The following is a 17,714-nucleotide window of genomic DNA, read 5'->3' on the forward strand; positions in this document are numbered from 1 at the left end:
AAGTGTTCTCCCCAGTCATCTGTCTTCAAGCATTACTAGCAGCAGACTGTGTTCCAATTATGGTACCACTTCCGCTAAGGAGAAATTCCCTCTTGTGTTGCTGTCACTGGTAATGTATTCTCTGATAGTGGTATGAAAACAGCAAGCCTCACTGACTTAAGTTTCTGTCTGCTAAAATGTCAGGTCTTGCTGCAACACTTCTGCTGAGACAGCAATTTCCACTTTTATCGCCTCTTCATAAACTGATAAATAAATAAATAATAAATAAATAAATAATAAATAAAGTAATTTAAAAAAAAAGATGACAACATTACTAGGAAGGTGATTAGAATTCACAAACTGCTTGTTACCCCCGGCATGATTAGAATCTATTATAGTGTTATTTTGCTCCATCATCTTTCTAATTGTTGAAAACATCAAGTAATCCAACCCTAGTACAGACTTGTGAAAGATTCGTTTCATTGTGACATCCATTAACTTTTTCTCCATCCTGCCCTTTCTTTAGCAGCAAGCTAGCCCATACTGATGCAGCTATTTTTGAGAAGTCAGACGTTTGCTTGGTAGAACTTCTGATTACTTCTCTCTCAAAACATCCTAAACTGAAGGTAAACAAAAGTTAACAACACTTACATGCGGAGGTTGAACCTTTCTCCTCTTGCCAGAACAGCTCTAAAGAAAAGACATAATCAAAACAGACTTAATGTTGAGTTGACAGAGGACATTAGTTCAGATAAGTAATTGCGAAATCTACAGAGCCTGTAACTATGTTGACAAGAGTCTTAAAAGTACAGAAAGAATTGTGACTGCCATTCCACGGGTTAAAGAAACCTGTTTATAATTAAGTGTACTCTGGATCATGAGAAATACCACTGGAGAGCAGTCAGAAGTTGTTGAAGCTTCTCCATGCTTGGCAGCCAACATATTCACCATCAACTTAACTGGAGCTTCCTTCAGTAAAAACAAAAATCAATATCCAGCTTTTGAAACCATCAATATTTTTCTCCCTAAGATTCTCCTGTATCCACACTAATATTTAAGCAAACTTTGGACAAAAAAAAACCCAAAAAACTAATTCCTCCACAAAACTAATCTTGCCTTCGTAACTCCCCTCACCCCCTGGTCCCCATAATAGAGATGATCATAAAGTAGTTTCCAAGGAAATTTCAGCATATGAAAGTACATGTTTTTTAACGTCTACTTTACAAGAACTTGAAGGAATAACCTTACAGAAAAAGGACTTTATTGGTCTCTACCATGGAAAAAAGTGAAAAAGAATGGTATTGTTGCTGTTGACTTTTAAATGCTGACTCTTCTTTGACTGGTCTCAAAGGAGAATATATAAATTCAAATATGATCAACAGAAACTGTCTTATTGATTATTACATAAGGAAAGAAGGAAGAGCAAGATACCAGATCAGAAATTTCTGCAGCCATGCAGAGCCTCATGTAGAAAAAACTACTGTTCTCTTGCTCTAATCTCCACTGGCAAATGAAGGATACAGCCCACTACTCAGAAACAGACAGAACTCTGCCTGAAAACCAGCAACAAAGAAACTGAAGTCATAGAATCATATAAAACAGACAATTTCTAAGTGGTTTACCCTCTCATCCTACTGGAACAACTATTTTATATACCTGATCTTTAGTAATCAGATCATGTACAGAAGCCCAAAGAATTGCAGCTGATTTTTTAAGCCATTAATGATTTGTATCAAGATCTAAACTTTAGTCAATTTTCTTGTCATCAGAAACACTTCATATTTTAAGGGGACAAAAAACAAAATCCATCCTCTATAAGACAGTTCTTACTAACTAGTTAAGCTCAGGTAGCTACATTTATTTTTTTTCAAACAAAAACTGTTTTCTTTCAAATGAAAAATTAGGTAGAAATACGACGTTACGGAAATGGTCCCCATGAAATGTAACTATTGTACCAAGCCAGAGTTGTCTACCAATAGTATCTGCACTCTAACCCATTATTTTTCTGTACATCAAACATTCAAGCACAGAAGCCCAAAATCCATTTAGGTATAGTAAAAGAATGAAAGAATTTCTTACTACAGATTGAAAATATTCAGGAGATAGTCCTTCCAGCTCAAGGATTTTATCTTCAAGCTTCTTAATTCTCTGATAAATATCTCTTGGTACAGGACCACCTAAATACATCAGTACAAATAAAAAAAAAAATCAGGAAAAGCACTTGAATAACTTTTTTTAATTAAAGACTGCAAGTTTTGACTTTGAGTCCTGCTACCAACCAGCAGCTGGAACAAAATGAGTGGATGGGAAAATAAAAGGGAAGTGTAATTAACATAAATCACAGTAAAACCTGGTTGGTAAGCCGGTACAATCCATGAAGCCAATAGACAACTTTATGGTTGAAACAACAACTCATGGTTGAAAGAATGTCTCAGAAGGCCCCCAGAACAACAAATGATCACTTTTACAATAGCAAACATGCCAGATGCCACCTCAAAACAGACAGTGACAACAGGAGTGTGCAGACAGGATGGCAAGCCACATATCAATTCAGCTTTGATACGTAAGATTGAAGTGAAGGAAGCCTATCTCCACCAAACATCAGAGAGGCTAGGGAAGAGGTATGAGTTGTGCTTGACAAAGAACAACATTTGCCTGGGTATGGATGGGAGAAGTAGGGGTGGGAAATGTGTATGGAGGATGAAATAAAAGAGCTTTAAAACAAACAAACAAACAAACACCACCACCTAAACCCACTTGCTGTTGGCAGCTATACTACAGAAGCCTGGGCTTGTTTCCCCACATAACAAAAGTGATCAAAAGATCACCTTTAGAAAGCATCTCATTTATGCTACATAGTATTCTATAAACTGAAATCACTGTTTATCAAAACTATTGGGTATTCCAATTGGAATTGGTTCTGATCAGTAGTGACAATCAAGGCCTTTGTAAGCTTTTTCTTCTCTTGCCACCTCTTTCTGTTTATTTCTCGGTCTGTTAGATAAGACATTTCTGTTCCACAAACTAATGTTGTCGAATTTTTTCTTTTTTGCCATTCATCTATTTCCTCACTTCAAATAGACAGTTTTTTAGGTACCTTCTCCCTCAGTTCTGCTCTCTATTTGTCACTCAGCAGCTACTAATTAAATTCAGCAAACCTCTCCTTCTTCTTAATATTGCTGTCTCTTAATTTAAAGAGCAGAGAAAAGAACAGTACTAGCACTAAAAGAAATCGTTCTGAAAAACAACTAGTAAGTCAAGAACACCTCTCAGACATAAGAAATGAAAGCTAGGGAGCAGTTAGCTGAGGTAGGTTACCTGCTTAAATGAATACTTTTTGCACAGCTGCTGGGGAAGTAACAAGTTATCTCACGGCCTTCCCCAGAAATGCTGATTTGGACAGGAGCTGAGCTGGAATTACACACTTTCATCCTCTTCCCCCCTATACTGTATTTTAGCTTATTCATTCTTTCAAATAAAATTATGCCATTTATTTATTGTAGGCACAACCCTGAGGCAAGGATCCCTCCTTAACTACCCCTAATTATCATCCCTGATATGCATTAACTCCAAAGCTACTATATTTGTAGCTTTAATGCCCACCAGCCACTTGCAAATTCTATTTCTACACATGAAAAACACCTTATTTTTGAGATAGTGCAGCTAAGTATCAAGCTCTGACTGTTGCCTCAACAGTATCAAGGAGCATCTACTCTCCTCTCTGCCTGAAGACTGATGCAGTATGCATTCACAGGAATCTAGTGGTCTAGTCACTTATTCACCATACTCTAGAAAATGGAGTGGCATCTATTCAGTTATTTAAAAGACAAAAAAGTCAGCATGTGCCTGCAGTGTGATGTGTACAACACGTGTACAACATTAAGAGGTAAGGATCTGGATTTCTACTCTCTTTTGAAAACACTTTCAAGAAAAATACAGATTCCTCCTTGATGAGTACTCATGGATTTGAATTCTAGAAAGCCGGGGCTGGGATGAGCTACTTTTTAAGAAATCAGAAGCCTGGTGGCTAGAGCATTTATTTTAGTGAAAGGTGTGGACTCATGTCCATATGGCTAAAGGAAATTATTGACAAGGAGCTTCACACATTCTAGTAAACGGACTATCACAAGCCTCTCAGATAACCAAATTTCATGAATCATCCACTTTTAGGAAAAGGTCTCAGGTGGTGTTTTGGGTTCATCCTATCCAGAACCCACAGGCTGTCCACAAAGCAAGACTGAGTCCTGACCTCATCTTTTCCTTTTCAATAGGTAGAAGTTAGAAGGACTGCAATGACTGTGGAGAACCTCTATGTCCAAATTCCAGACTGTTTTAAATCCCACTGAAGTACTTCTCTCTCCTTGGCTACCACTTGAAGCTTAAATTTATTAACTCAGCAACCTAGTCTGGACATAAATCTGGGTTCCATTTTCCACATAAGATCCTTAATATTAGGTTGTAGTACTTGGGGGAACTAAACTTTTCAGTGGATCTAGCCCACTGCTTTTACATTCACAGAGCTTATAGACTTGCCCATTTTTAGTACAGTAATAACTGTAATACAAACTGGCACACCAATGTCAAAATTAAAACGTAGCACAAACCTGTTTGTAACCGTAAGTGTGCTTCAATATTTTGCAATCTCTCCTCAACAGCTTGGTTTCCACAATCGTGAATGGGTACACTGGCTTTGTGACTGGACCCATGCGCTCCTTCAGATCTAGTCTGAGGCCCATACGTATTTACTACCCTAGAAACTAGGAAAAGAAATTTAACACATATGCACATGAAACATAAACATATGTACAATTAAAACAAAAATTGTTGTTAAACAATTAATATGTCATTAAAATGTGAAAAGCTGTGTTAAATCTATTTCACTACCGTCATATTTGAAGGGTCCCTCACACACTGAGATCAAAGGTTTGGTGGAAGTCCTTATTTTTATATATGAGTAACTAAACTAAACAAAAAAAACTAGCAGTTTGTATTTGCAAAGGAAAAACAATCATGCATTCATGCAGTATGGCAGTATGAAGAATTTGTCATCAGCTGCAGATGAATAGCAGAAAAATAGGTATCTGTCAGTAGTTGCACGTGTGAACCGTTGTGAATGCAAAGAGTTCAGACCTAATATTACAGAAACCACCAAAAGTACATGCAGTTGAGGGAAGATGTACGACCAGAAGCACAGTCAGTTTTAAAAAAAAAGACTACTGAGAGAAGTTCTTAAACAAAGATCCTTAACTTTAACTTGCTTCCCCATCCACTTCTTAGCTCATGAGACCCTTTAATGCTTATACCTAGCATTGTGCTTCACAGTATTTTTCTGAGTTTTTCAAAAATGGAAGAGAGGATTACTTCCATTCTTGGATTTTGTTTTAATCCCAGAGTAACCTGTGTACAAGCAATCTTTTATAAATAACTTCTGCTGGATAATCATTTCTACACTATTTAATCTTTTACAAAAGATAGCGCCATGGTAACTTTGTTCCCCAACTTGTCACTTCCCATAAATTTGTCTCAGAACTTTCACCGTGTCCCCAAATTATTTTCTAACTCAATATAATTATAATGATTAATGGAAAATAAGAGATTTTTTTTTTAATCTCAATTCCTTAACTGGACTGCTGGTTTCACCTTAGAAAAAAAAATGCTATGAATCGTACAGCTTCCCTGTCATGCTTTATGTTTTGCATCTTTGCTTTCAGACAATGACAACAGGCTACTTTGTTTTGGTATTCAGTGCATAACCAATAGTCTAATGAGGAAGTTACGGGATTGAAAACCTTGGAGACGCAAGGGAAGATCTAGAAGTATTCATTACAGTCATAAATTAATTTAAGTTTCCATTTTTAAGCACTCTGTAAAAAGATTCTAAGCCAAAATTTATCAGTACTGTTCTATCTTGACTCTCTTAATAAATGGGTATTAAAATAGTTGCTTACCCTTTATATGGCTTTTAAATCCAGGATAAGGTGTGAAAATTGCATCTGTTCTGGCACAGCTATTTTCTAAATAAATAATAGTAACAATAATGAAAAGAGTGAAATCCTAATTGTGTATTTATAATTTTAAATATCAGTTTACAGACTTTAACAAATCTAATTAAAATTTTTAATACAACAGAAACATCAGAAATAATTCGTTCATTCCATAAACACTTGCTCATGAATAATTTTACACACTTGCATGGATCAAATGGTTTTAACTGGAGAAGTCACTTATACGAATGTACGCACATATATACGTGTGTGTGTATATATATATACACACACACACACAGAGGACCAATTTTTTTAAAGAAAAAAAAAAACACACTTGTTACTGCACTCTTCTAACTTGTTCCTTTTTTCCTGCACAGAAGTCCTTTCCTTGCATACCACTGTTGTTCTGTTTTTATGTCCTTTCTTGAAACTGTTTTCCTCGTATTTTGGACTGGCTTAATTTACTCATCAGCATCCTATTTTCACCTTCCTGCCATAAAAATCTACTGTACAGGCCATCTTAGTTTATTCAAATGTTTATATTTAAATATCCGTTCATATACACCAAAGGTTTACAAGTATTTTATTATGGTTGAACATACAAAGGAAGATCTTGTCATTTCTTCTGTACTTAATTAACAGTTTTAGGAAGCAGTATTTTACCAGCTAGCATCTTCTACTAGACTGTAGATGTCATTTTCATTCCAAATAATATTCAAAGAGTTAAACTCTCTTCACGTAAAACTTGTGGAACAATACACTTTGATCTCTAAAAGGATTAAGTACATCACAGAGACAATGCACATCTGGGTTCACAGTTACTTAGAAAATCTATGTCTCTTTACTACTTTTATATACATAAGTGTCTTCACCGTTAAGATGCATTTGGTTACACAGACACTGATTGTACTAATGGGATCCAGCCTAACAGATGGATTTAAGACTGATCAATTGTGCAAGGTGGTATATTAAAAATACCAATAGCATGAGTTACATTGAAATAAAAGAGTTAGTTATTCCAAGTAGCTTACAATTCACAATGATTAAAAAAAATATTTCTTTGTAATGCTTCAACTAGCATTAAATTAACTTCAAATATGTCGTTCCCAAGACATTTCTGAATTGCAATTCTGTTAACTTTGGAAGGAACATCTAGCTAAAACACTGAGAACTACAGCTGCAAAAATCATCTGATTTAAAATCACAGTTCTTAAAATGAATACAGTAATATCTGTAATCTTTCCGTATGGAATCCATTAAACATTGTCATCCAGTAAATAGTATTTTTTGCTTTTTTGGTCCATCTGGCAGCATCTACAGTGCACATGCATGTTCTTAACTTTAAAGAAAAGTTACTCTTAAAATAAAGTTCTGTTTTAAATATAGAATGGTATCTTAAAAAAAACAATAAAAACAATAATAAAAAAACTTAAATTGCTATGAAGATTAAAGTCTGGCCAGCCAGTTACCTTGATTACAATCAATAACATTGCAAAATTCCCTGACATTATTTTCATTGATCTCAGCTTGTTTCCTCTCGATGAAGGCTGATATCCGCCTGTCAATCTGTAGGTAATAAACATGATGGCATATATCTCTGTCATTCTTTAAATTTAAAATTTAGATTTTTTTTTTTTTTAATTTAGGCAAATCACTTACTTCTGCTTTTCCAGCTTTTATTTGGACCACCTCTGGATCAAAATTAATATGAGCATCCTTCAGATCTCCCAAGTCATAACTTGCATACTTTTCTTCAGTCTGAGAGTTATCATCATAAATATTTAAACTTGTTTCACAAGTTTGGCCTTCTGTTTTACCTGCAGGTTCAACATGACCTATACCTTCCTCTTTAATCAATGGCTGGAGTTTTTCTAAAAGAGGCTGAACAAAGAAAACGGTATGTTATGGTTAAAGGGGAAAAAAAGAAAAAAAAATCTAGTACTGTTATAATTTCTGAAACAGACCAACTGAAATAATTTTAGGAATTGTAACATCTGCCTCTGACAGAGAACATTAATTAAAATTAAAATAAAAATCTATAGTTAGAAATACTACACACATCATGATTTTGGCCTTTTTGACCTGCGTCTTTTAGAGGTTTGTATAGGGAAACTCACAAATTTCTGAGAAAATCTGTCTGCTACTCATCTGTTGGTAGCTAAATCAAAGCTTCAGTCGTTGGCACCAATGCCACTTAATTAACATGTCATTCAAATGCCTACTCAGAACAGTAAGGCTTACTATTTTTCCTTCTTAACACGAAAGCTAATGCTTTCACACTGTAAAGCCTTTACTTTATCACCACAGCACTACATTCTCCACTTGAAACTGCAGTTGCCCAAGTGAATGAGAGAACACGGACATGAAATATATAGGTATTATCCAGAGCACATGCTTTTCTTGACATGGTTGATTATCTACTTAGGTCATGAAATTAAATGAGAGAATGCACTTACATTTGTAGCAGCAAAATAAATGCTTATTATTCTACTGCAGTAACTCTTACACGTGATGTAAAACAAGACCTTGCTGTATATAGAAAAGTCACATAACCCCTTTTTTTTGTTTTTACCAGTTTCATCTAATCTAAATTTTAGTACTTCTTTTCCCTCTGGAAATCCACAACTCATTTATTTATTTTTAAACACATGATTTTTGCTAGTCATTTCCTGAAATGGAATATATTTCTCCATTCAACTGTACGAACACCACAAGTAATTTTTATTTTTATTTAACTCGCTTATTTTCCCTTTGTGTTTATTGCACCAAAGCTTTCTTATTTCTGGGAAACATGAAGGTTTTTTCTTATACTTGGAGCGAAGTGTCCTGGTTCCAGTTAGGACAGAGTTAATTTTCCCTCATAGTAGCTCGTAGGGTGCTATGTTTTGGATTAGGATGAGAAGAGCGCTGATAACATGCTGATGTTTTAATTGTTGCAGAGCAGTGTTTACACCAGGCCAAGGACTTTTCGGCTTCTCGCTCTGTCCTGCCAGCGAGCAGGCTGGGGGTGCAGCAGGAGCTGGGAGGGGACAGACCCAGGACAGCTGACCCAAACTGGCCAAAGGGGTATTCCATACCATCTGACGTCATGCTAAACAATATATAGGGGTGGCTGGCCGGGGTGGGGGGGCCGGCTGCTCGGGGATAGGCTGGGCATCGGTCAGCAGGTGGTGAGCAATTGCATTGTGCATCACTTGTTTTCTTACACATTATTATTATTAATACTATTATCATTATCACTATTATTATTATTATATTCCTGTCTTAATAAACTGTCTTTATCTCAACTCACCGGCTTCACTTTCCCATTTCTCTCCCCCATCCCAGAGAGGGAGGGGGGAGGGTGAGCGAACGGCTGTGTGGTGTTTAGCTGCCAGCCGGGTTAAACCACAACAGAAGCAAATACAGAAACTTCCTTTTTTTTTTTCACCCTCTCAGAACTATATACTTGGAATAATTCATTGACTAGCTGAAAGGAAAACAGGTATTCAAATCCCCACCTTTTACACATCAACTATCAAGGTCAAAACACTGTTCAGTTACCAGCTGACCACACGCTCCCCACCATGCAACTGAATTCTAGACACTTTTGACAGGGTTGGAAAGTTTCAAACAGTCAAAAGAAATGACAGTAATGGTGACTGGCTACTTGGCAAGATGAGACATTAATGTCAAAGAAATTACTCTTTTAAAAAAAAAAAAAACCTACGCTGAAAATATATTTAATTGCAGTAAGACACTCCAGGATGTGTCATGCTGGGATAATGCCACTTCTTGAACCACTGAAAGCACTCCATGAGCCTCAAAACTCACCCAACGCATGGAATCATTATCATAGCATGACACACACCTGCCGTGTCTTATTGCTTAATTATAACCCACCATAGATGGAAATGTATCACATTTACAATGCAAGTCTAGAAATCAATGAGGCTGCATTTATTCAGCCTGCTCACCTACAGTGGCTATTCCCACCACTAATCTGAAAAATCTGCGAGTACCTATGAAGCATACCAGGATCTCAAGTGTATAATACTTGTGAACCCTTTTTTGTTGAACATAGCAATAAGATCAAAACAACTAAAATTTTACAGTTTAGATAATGTAACTACATCCAGTTTTTGACCACTTTAGTCAAGTTGAATGTGTCGAATGAAATGTTTACCTGCAAACATAAAATATGCTGCTGAAGCGCACTAAAGAGCAATGTTGGCTGAAGTGCTGATGTGCTTTGAAGCTTGCTCCAGTCGATTACAACTTTCACGATATCATCTCCAAGGTTAAGCTTCAACAGAGCAAAAGAAACACCGCAAAAAATATGTTATGTTGCGCTAATGTCACAAAAATATGCAAGAGTTCTACAGGACAACAATTACACTCAATCTTATACAGATCCCATTTTTAAGTGGGGATACGGGATAAGTTTGACATTAATTATTACTAAAATGGCTTCCATTTTCAAAGTAAGATCATATTTGTAGAGTATGTTAAAAAAAATTGAAAATCCTAGTTACCTAATCACAATTTTACTGTGTTAATTTGAGCTTTAACTTTGGTCATTTATCTATTCAATTAATCCTTGTACTAAAACATACTGTTTTTGTTAATCACTCAAATCTTTTTTTAAACATATGACAGAACCAGCAATAGAAAGAAACACACACCCAGGGTGTCAGCATCCTGTAAATCCGTGTATTTTATTCTTACATGTGCAAGAGTATATATCAGCCAGTATGAATAAGGTCTTGATCTGCATCGTTTGTACTTGTTGCTAATCCAAAGCAGGCTTTACATTGAGATTAACAGTGTTAAAGTCTTTACAAAATCTTCAGGTTAAACAAACTCTAGACTACACAGCACAACTGCCAAACCTATTTCCAAATCACGGTTTCCCTTTATACACATTCAGAACAAAAAAAAAACCAAACAATCACCAAATGCTATTGTCTTTGCTGAGGAAAGCCAGTACTTAACTACCAAAACAATAAAGAGAAATACATGTAGGGGATCTGAAGTTGTATTCTATAAGCCAAAAATAAAGTCTGACTTCTTAATGCAAAGCTGATTGTTAATAATCACTAATGAATTACATACTTCTACACACACACTTGTCATATTTGTTACGCTAAAGCTCTTCGCACAAGATGTGGAAGTGACCAACACTTTCATTTTCCTAAGCCAAGCAGGTTGCTTTCCAACCAGACAACCCCCAAGTGATCTCCCAGTTTACAAATACGGATAAAACTCTTGTTTAAAAATCAACAGGACCTACAGGTACCCTGTTACAGATGCAGAATTCCCAAGTCTGCATATTAGTACATGTAAAAAATAAAAATAAATAAAAACATTTAGGCAGATGATGAAATTGACCTTTAACGTGGTCTACAAATGGCTACTTCCAACAGCATCAAATATTATGGATACATACACAGAATGTGTATGTACTTGTTTCCTGATTCCACCCCACAGCACATTAGGAAACAGTGAGAAACAAACACAAGAATGCTTCCATTAAACTGAAGGCAAATCAATAGAATACTATATTGCTCTACATTAGTTTCAAAACCAGGCATTACCATAATAACTTTGTATGTAAAGAACTCCAGGCCTGAACCTTCGTTCTTTAGTCAAAGAACAGTCTCATTAAATCCAGTGTTAGATTCAAAATCAATTACATAGTAAAAGGGATGGGAGATCTACTGACCTTTAAAGAAAAAACAAAACAAAACAAAAACCACCTAGTGGAATAGTGAACAAATCTGCATTTTTTTCTATGCACTACAAAATAGCAATTGATTGTATCATGCTTTTTATCTGGCTAGATATATATTTTAGATAATTTTCACAAAAACTGTTATTGTCCATTAATTCTTAATCTGCAAAGGAGGCAGAGAAAGTAATGGTTTAGGAAATAGTAGTTTTGAACATCTTAGAGAAACAAGAATGCATAAAGAATTTAGTGAGAATAAAACTTTACCTTAAAAATTAAACAACTGTGTGTATGTGATCATCTGAAGGGCTCTATCTGAAGCAAGAAACTTCCTAAAGTTATAGGCTATATTATAGTCCACTGACAGGGTAAAAAAGGTGTAGATGCAATCCATTGTAACAAGACAAAATATGAGTCCTACTGTAATTGTCTAATAAGTCTCCTTTTTCAAAAAGGATCAGCTGATGTGTGCCTTCATATCATACTGTGTAGCTCCAACCCAGGTGGTTCAATGTGCAAAAACATTGCAGCTTCTGACTTAGAATAATATAGCAATAAACTCACACGCAGTTTTTAAGCAAAGAATAAACCCCTCCTGCAACCAAACATGTTTCAAATACAGTGCAGTTAGTTTTCTCATTGTTTCACATCCTTCTACCTATAAGAACTGTGACAAGCAGCCTTGTAAATTCTGTGATTTGATAACTTCAAAGCCTTCATAGGTTTACAGCCGCACGGTCTCTTCTGTAGCAGTCTACAAGAACGTAAGTTATTTCAGCCCTTTGAAAGTGTTTTTATGAAAGAAACTAATTATCACTCGGGGCTTAAAGAACTTGGCAGTCATCTTGGTTTTAAGAGTTGTTATCCCCAGATCTCCTCCTAGTCAATGTGCTGCAAGTCACTGCTCTAGTAAATAAAAATCCTATGCCAGAATGATTCCCGTTTACAGTGCAAATGGCTAGCATAAATCTAACTTAAGCTACTGTGACAAACTGTGATAGACTTGGCGTATGTTCCACCTCTCTAGACAAGGGAGGAGACCAGCAGCTTTAGCCAAAAGTGCAAGATGGAATACTAGGGTGGGTAAGCTAATAATACACCATGGTTAAATCTAACAGAACTCAAGCGCTGGCAGACAAGTGTAACTGGACAACAGGAAAAAATCATGACTGAGCAATTAAAATTGTCTCTTCAGCTAAGATAGGCCAACCAAACCCTACCTGCTCATAGTTCAATGCAGCTTACAGTAAAATGGGATTGTTTAAATTGTCATGGAAAGAAAACACTCCAGACACCAATAATGACAATTTTATTCTGCACCATAACTACTGCTGCTCAACTGAGGGGATGCAGCAACTCTAACATGAAGCTATCTTATTGCCCCAAGACATTATTCATCACCCAGCCCCAAACCTTCAATCCACTGTCTAATTTCAGAAGTGTAAGTGTGCTTCTACTGCCTTCACAGAGCTGCATACCTGCTTCCACAGTAGAAAAGGATTTAATCTGTAAATTATTTAGCGTTATGACTAAGTTGTTACTGAAACCTTTTCTGGACATAGTCATTGGCAACCTGCTCTTGGTATTCCTGCTTGCGCAGGGGGGCTGGACCAGATGATCTCCAGAGGTCCCTTCCAACCTAAATGGCTGTGATACTGTGATAAGGGCCTTCCACCACTACTGTAACATCTGCTAAATAATTTAGCACCACTATAACCTAAAACAGGTGATTCAACCTAACGTACCACACAGCAAAGCCACTCTTAAGCACTTTGTGCCTGATTATACATTATTACATCAACGCCAAGATCAAGCGTCAAGCTCCTGATCATTTATTGTCATTCAAACTACAATAACTCTTTGGTAGCATTTCAACTCAGAATGCTCAAATTTTAAGAGACCACTACTAGGCAGCACCCAGCTTCTCACAGGCGAGGCTGTCCGCCAAACCCCAAAGCTCTCAGCGCCAGGGGATCCCCCCGCCCGCCCCGCACTCACCTGCCCCGCCAGCCCGACCAGGGAGCGCAGGGCGCTGCTCGCCACCTCCGAGGCCGCCAAGTCGGCACCGGCCCCTGGAGCGCGGTCGCCGGCCTGGAGCGGGCTGGGCGCTGCCGCCGCCGCCATGACGCCGGGCCGGGCCTGGCCGGGCCCCGCCGTCAGCGCCGTCCCCGGCGTCGCTGGGCGATGACGAACGCCTCGGGTGGCCCTGCCGCCAGCCCCGCCCCTGCGGGTGATGGACGGTAGCGTCAGCCAATCGCGGGCTGCGCTCCTGAGGCGGGCGCTGCGGCTGACCCGGGCGGTGCTGAGGGGGACCGGGCTACGCAGGGCTCCTCGGCCAGCGGCTGGGGGCGAAGGATGGGGCAGCTGGACCCCCGGTGGGGGAGGAGCCGTAGGTCTCGCAGTTCTGGTCCCCTGTACCACAGGGAAGGAAGGACACCTGTGCGTCCACGCTGTGGTGTGGCCTGCAGTGTCCAGCTCCCCAGCATGTTAAGCGTATGGGTTCCCCAAGTCTGAGGAAACTAAGAATCTTAGAATTATAAAGGTTGGAAAAGCCCTCCAAGATCATCTGGTCCAACCATCCCCATACCACTGGTATCAACCCCTAAACCATGTCCATAAGCACCAGGTCCAGCCTTTTCTTAATCACTCCCAGGGATGATGACTCCATCACATCCCTGGGCAACACGTTCCAATGCCTGACTACTCTTTCTGAGAAGAAATGTCTCCTAATTTCCAACTTGAACCTCCCCTGGTGCAACATTAGTCCATTCCTTCTTGTCCTATCACAAGCTAGCTCAGCTTTTGCTCCTCTCTTACACTTCCCTGGGACCTTTAAGCTGTTCTCAGCTCAGGTCCATTGCCACTCTCAGATAAAAGACCATCTCAGTTTTTGCACAGTCACAAGTGTGTTTGGCCAGTGGCATAGACTCCCCTCTGTGTGCTGCTTTGGCACCTATGGTATAACCAGTTTTTCAAGCCTGAACTGCAGCTACATCCTCTCCCTGCAAGGTCAGCTTGTCCCCTTGCCCTTCTTTTTGCCTCCTTGCTCCTTCAGGTCCTTAGCTGCTTCCAAAGAGCTGTCAGCATGGGCACGTGGCAGGCACTTCTAGCAGTGCCTTGACTGAGTGCTCTTTCGTGGAGGGAAGGACGTGTGCTACATCTAAGTATATCAGATTAGTGCACTCGTTTCAGCTGTGCCTTGACTCTTCAGTTTACAACAAGGTTGTTTTTTCACTAGACCACAAGGAGCAAGTTTCTCAGAATACTCTGTTTATAGGGCTTGCAAAAATATTTGCTCAAACACAGTCTCAACTTCTTTTTTAGGACAGTAGGAGTGCTGACAAAGGTTTTCTTCATGATGTTTCCTTTCATTGCCTAATTTTGATCCTTTAGCCTTCATACATTTTCCTGTTCCCTTCCCCCAATAGCTTTCCTTTAGAATCAGTTGTTTCTCTTGATTCTTTTATCTCTTTCTATCTCTTGAAAAGGATCTTCCTAGGTGTATGAACAAATTCTCATTCTCTCATATAAAGGGAGACCACATAGCTGTGCAGCATAGATCAGTCTTGACATTTTTCCTTTCTATCTATCTTGCACTTTTCATGCCAGTTGTAGTAATTCAGAACATACATCATTAGTAAGAAGGAATAGAATGTTAAGGGTAAGAGAAAATCCAGACAAGATGGACAGAGGATACCCACTGATCAACCAGATGTATTGTTTCATTTTCATATTGTATTAGACCTCCTGAGTTTTTGAGAAAGCACTGTGATCTTTGGGTTTTATTTCATTTTCTGTCCTGCTACCCTTGCTTTTTTCTAGGTGATGCTGAAATTCCAGCAGCCCAGGTAGTGTTTTTCTAGCTGCTATGGCTGCCTTAAGCTTTTGGGAGATGGCACTGTTTCAGAACTCTTATGTGATCATGAACATTTTCTGGAGCATCCACCAAAAGAGAAAGTACTGCTCAGTTCCAGAGGAAAATAATTGACTTCAGAGCTAATGATTTACAAACATATTTCATTTCGAGATGTTTTTTACAAAAATATCTTACCTAAACTGAGCTAGATTGCACTTGGCTGGATTCAGATGATGTGAACCATCATGTCTTCTCTTAGAGAAATAGTAATGATTCATGTTGGTAAAGAGGGCACAGAATTTCTTCCTGTTTTCACTGTCTCAGAAAGCCTTGATCCATGTTGCAGCTGCTAGCTGAATAAATGTATCATCTGAAATTCCACAGATTAAATTATGTAATGCATTATGCAAACATGAACAGAAACAGTAATAATCCAGTGATTTAAGAGATTAGAAAGATGAGAGCATGTGAGAAAATGAGAACAGAGCAAAAAATGTGGAAATACAACTAAGACAAACTGTGTTAAATGTTCATATCTAATGGGGAAGACAGACCAGAGAAGAACAGTTCCAAAAGATGATTATATGCTCACTGCATGTAGTGCTCAGTGAAAATGAATACACTTGCAATCGCCTCTGGCAGTAAAACTGGCCACAGTAAATCCAGGCCTTGCATAAAGACAGAGGAAATTACATGGCATGCTCACTAAAGCTGTTGAAACAATACAATATTGGAAGCTCTCATTGCTGGAAAGATACTGTTCATTTGCAGGGAATTTGTAGAAAACTGGCAAAAAGTGGATTGCCGGAGATAGAGATACTAGTTTCCAAGGAAGGATCTGAAGATTTAAATATGTATAACTTGGCAATAGTGGTCATTTTCAGATATTTTAGTGATGTGACTACTGAGGGAAGGGAAAATCTGGAACTGCTTTGAACAATGAGGGATAGAGTTATTGGGGTAAGATTAAATTTTCTGCAGCTTTGATCCCTGAAATTGATATCTGAGACATATAAAAGCCCCACAACTTGAAAAATGTAAACATCAAAACATTCAGCTGTTCAATAACAACAACAACAACAACAACAACAAAAGAGTGAAAATTATTTTGAAATAAAAAAGGATTTTCTTTTGGTTTCTGGACTATTGCTCCTTTTAATGTGGTTCATAAAATAATAAAGATATACAGCTCTTTCCAACTCCAGGTTAGAGTCCTTTAAGGACTCTAAAATGCCAGTAAATTTTAATAAGTTGTCACAACTTGAGTTTGCTGATCACCATAATTACTAACACTATTTCTTCTGCTGAGCATGGCATTAAACATCGTTTCTGAACTCGCACTTTAATTTTGTCCCTAACTAACACGCAAAGAAAGGTGGGTGCTTTGCAGAATGTAGCAGTGTTTGAGGTTTGTTGTGCTAAAGAGTGAAGTGCTGAGCTAAGGAGCCTGTGTAACATACAAGCAGATTTTTCTCCTGAATTGAAAAGCTCATTTTGCATACTTTTGCTTATGTCAGCTATAGCACCATGGAAAGGCAAAAGAGACAACACTTCAGAAAAATTAAACTGAAATTATCTGAAGCTTGAAAGATAAAAACAATACCCTGAATTCTGCCCAGAGCCCCAGGAAAGTGGTGCAGTTCAGCACTCACTGCTGTAAATGTAGTGTTTTCCTTAATATCCAGATTATCAGTGCTGCTCCAAATCATTTCAGGTTATAAATAGAAAATTGATAGTAGCCTACTCGTTGGATTAAAATAGAATAGCACATAACGAAGTCCCCTCCAGAATAAAAGTTTATTTATTTTTCCAAGCATTAATTTCAGAAGAAGAGCCCTTGTTCTGTTGCTGCCTGGGTACCCAGGAAAAGGCATCACTCCAACCAATGGAGTGATTCAGTTCTGGTTCAACAAGATGCTTAAGCTGGTGCCTAAATTTATGCAGTAGCCCTAAAATGTAGCCTACTTCACTAAAATGTAGCCATGTGCTTAATCACTTCATCAAATATCAAATCAATTCATTGTCAAATAGGAACTGTCTTCCTTCAAAGCAAACATCTTTGCTGACCTTTTGGTGTTTCTCTCACTGTATCAATATTAAAAAAGCCCTATTCAGACAGGATTGGAATGGGATTTGTGTGAAAAGCCCTGTGGGAAATACAGCTGTGATGTATTTGCATTCA

At 38.0% G+C, this 17,714-nt stretch overlaps 1 protein-coding gene across 2 annotated transcripts in view; it reads right to left on the reverse strand.

Annotated features, from left to right (window-relative positions):
- The window catches only part of MBIP (MAP3K12 binding inhibitory protein 1), a 16,736-nt gene extending 2,865 nt beyond the window's left edge, over positions 1-13,871 (reverse strand). Inside the window, exons 1-8 of one of the 2 annotated variants that reach the window (XM_080594899.1) lie at positions 13,675-13,871; positions 10,132-10,251; positions 7,626-7,847; positions 7,436-7,532; positions 5,928-5,993; positions 4,584-4,736; positions 2,059-2,156; positions 631-669 (exon numbers count right to left, since the gene is read on the reverse strand). In XM_080594899.1, coding sequence (XP_080451025.1) covers positions 631-669; positions 2,059-2,156; positions 4,584-4,736; positions 5,928-5,993; positions 7,436-7,532; positions 7,626-7,847; positions 10,132-10,251; positions 13,675-13,800 — 921 coding nt within the window. In that variant the 5' untranslated portion in view covers positions 13,801-13,871. The remainder of the gene's footprint in view (positions 1-630; positions 670-2,058; positions 2,157-4,583; positions 4,737-5,927; positions 5,994-7,435; positions 7,533-7,625; positions 7,848-10,131; positions 10,252-13,674) is intronic. The other variant, XM_080594898.1, reaches the window with a different exon arrangement.
- Positions 13,872-17,714: the final 3,843 nt, after the last annotated feature.

The sequence above is a fragment of the Anser brachyrhynchus genome (assembly GCF_964034855.1).
Source record: "Anser brachyrhynchus genome assembly, chromosome: 5".
NCBI classification, from domain to species: Eukaryota; Metazoa; Chordata; class Aves; order Anseriformes; family Anatidae; genus Anser; species Anser brachyrhynchus.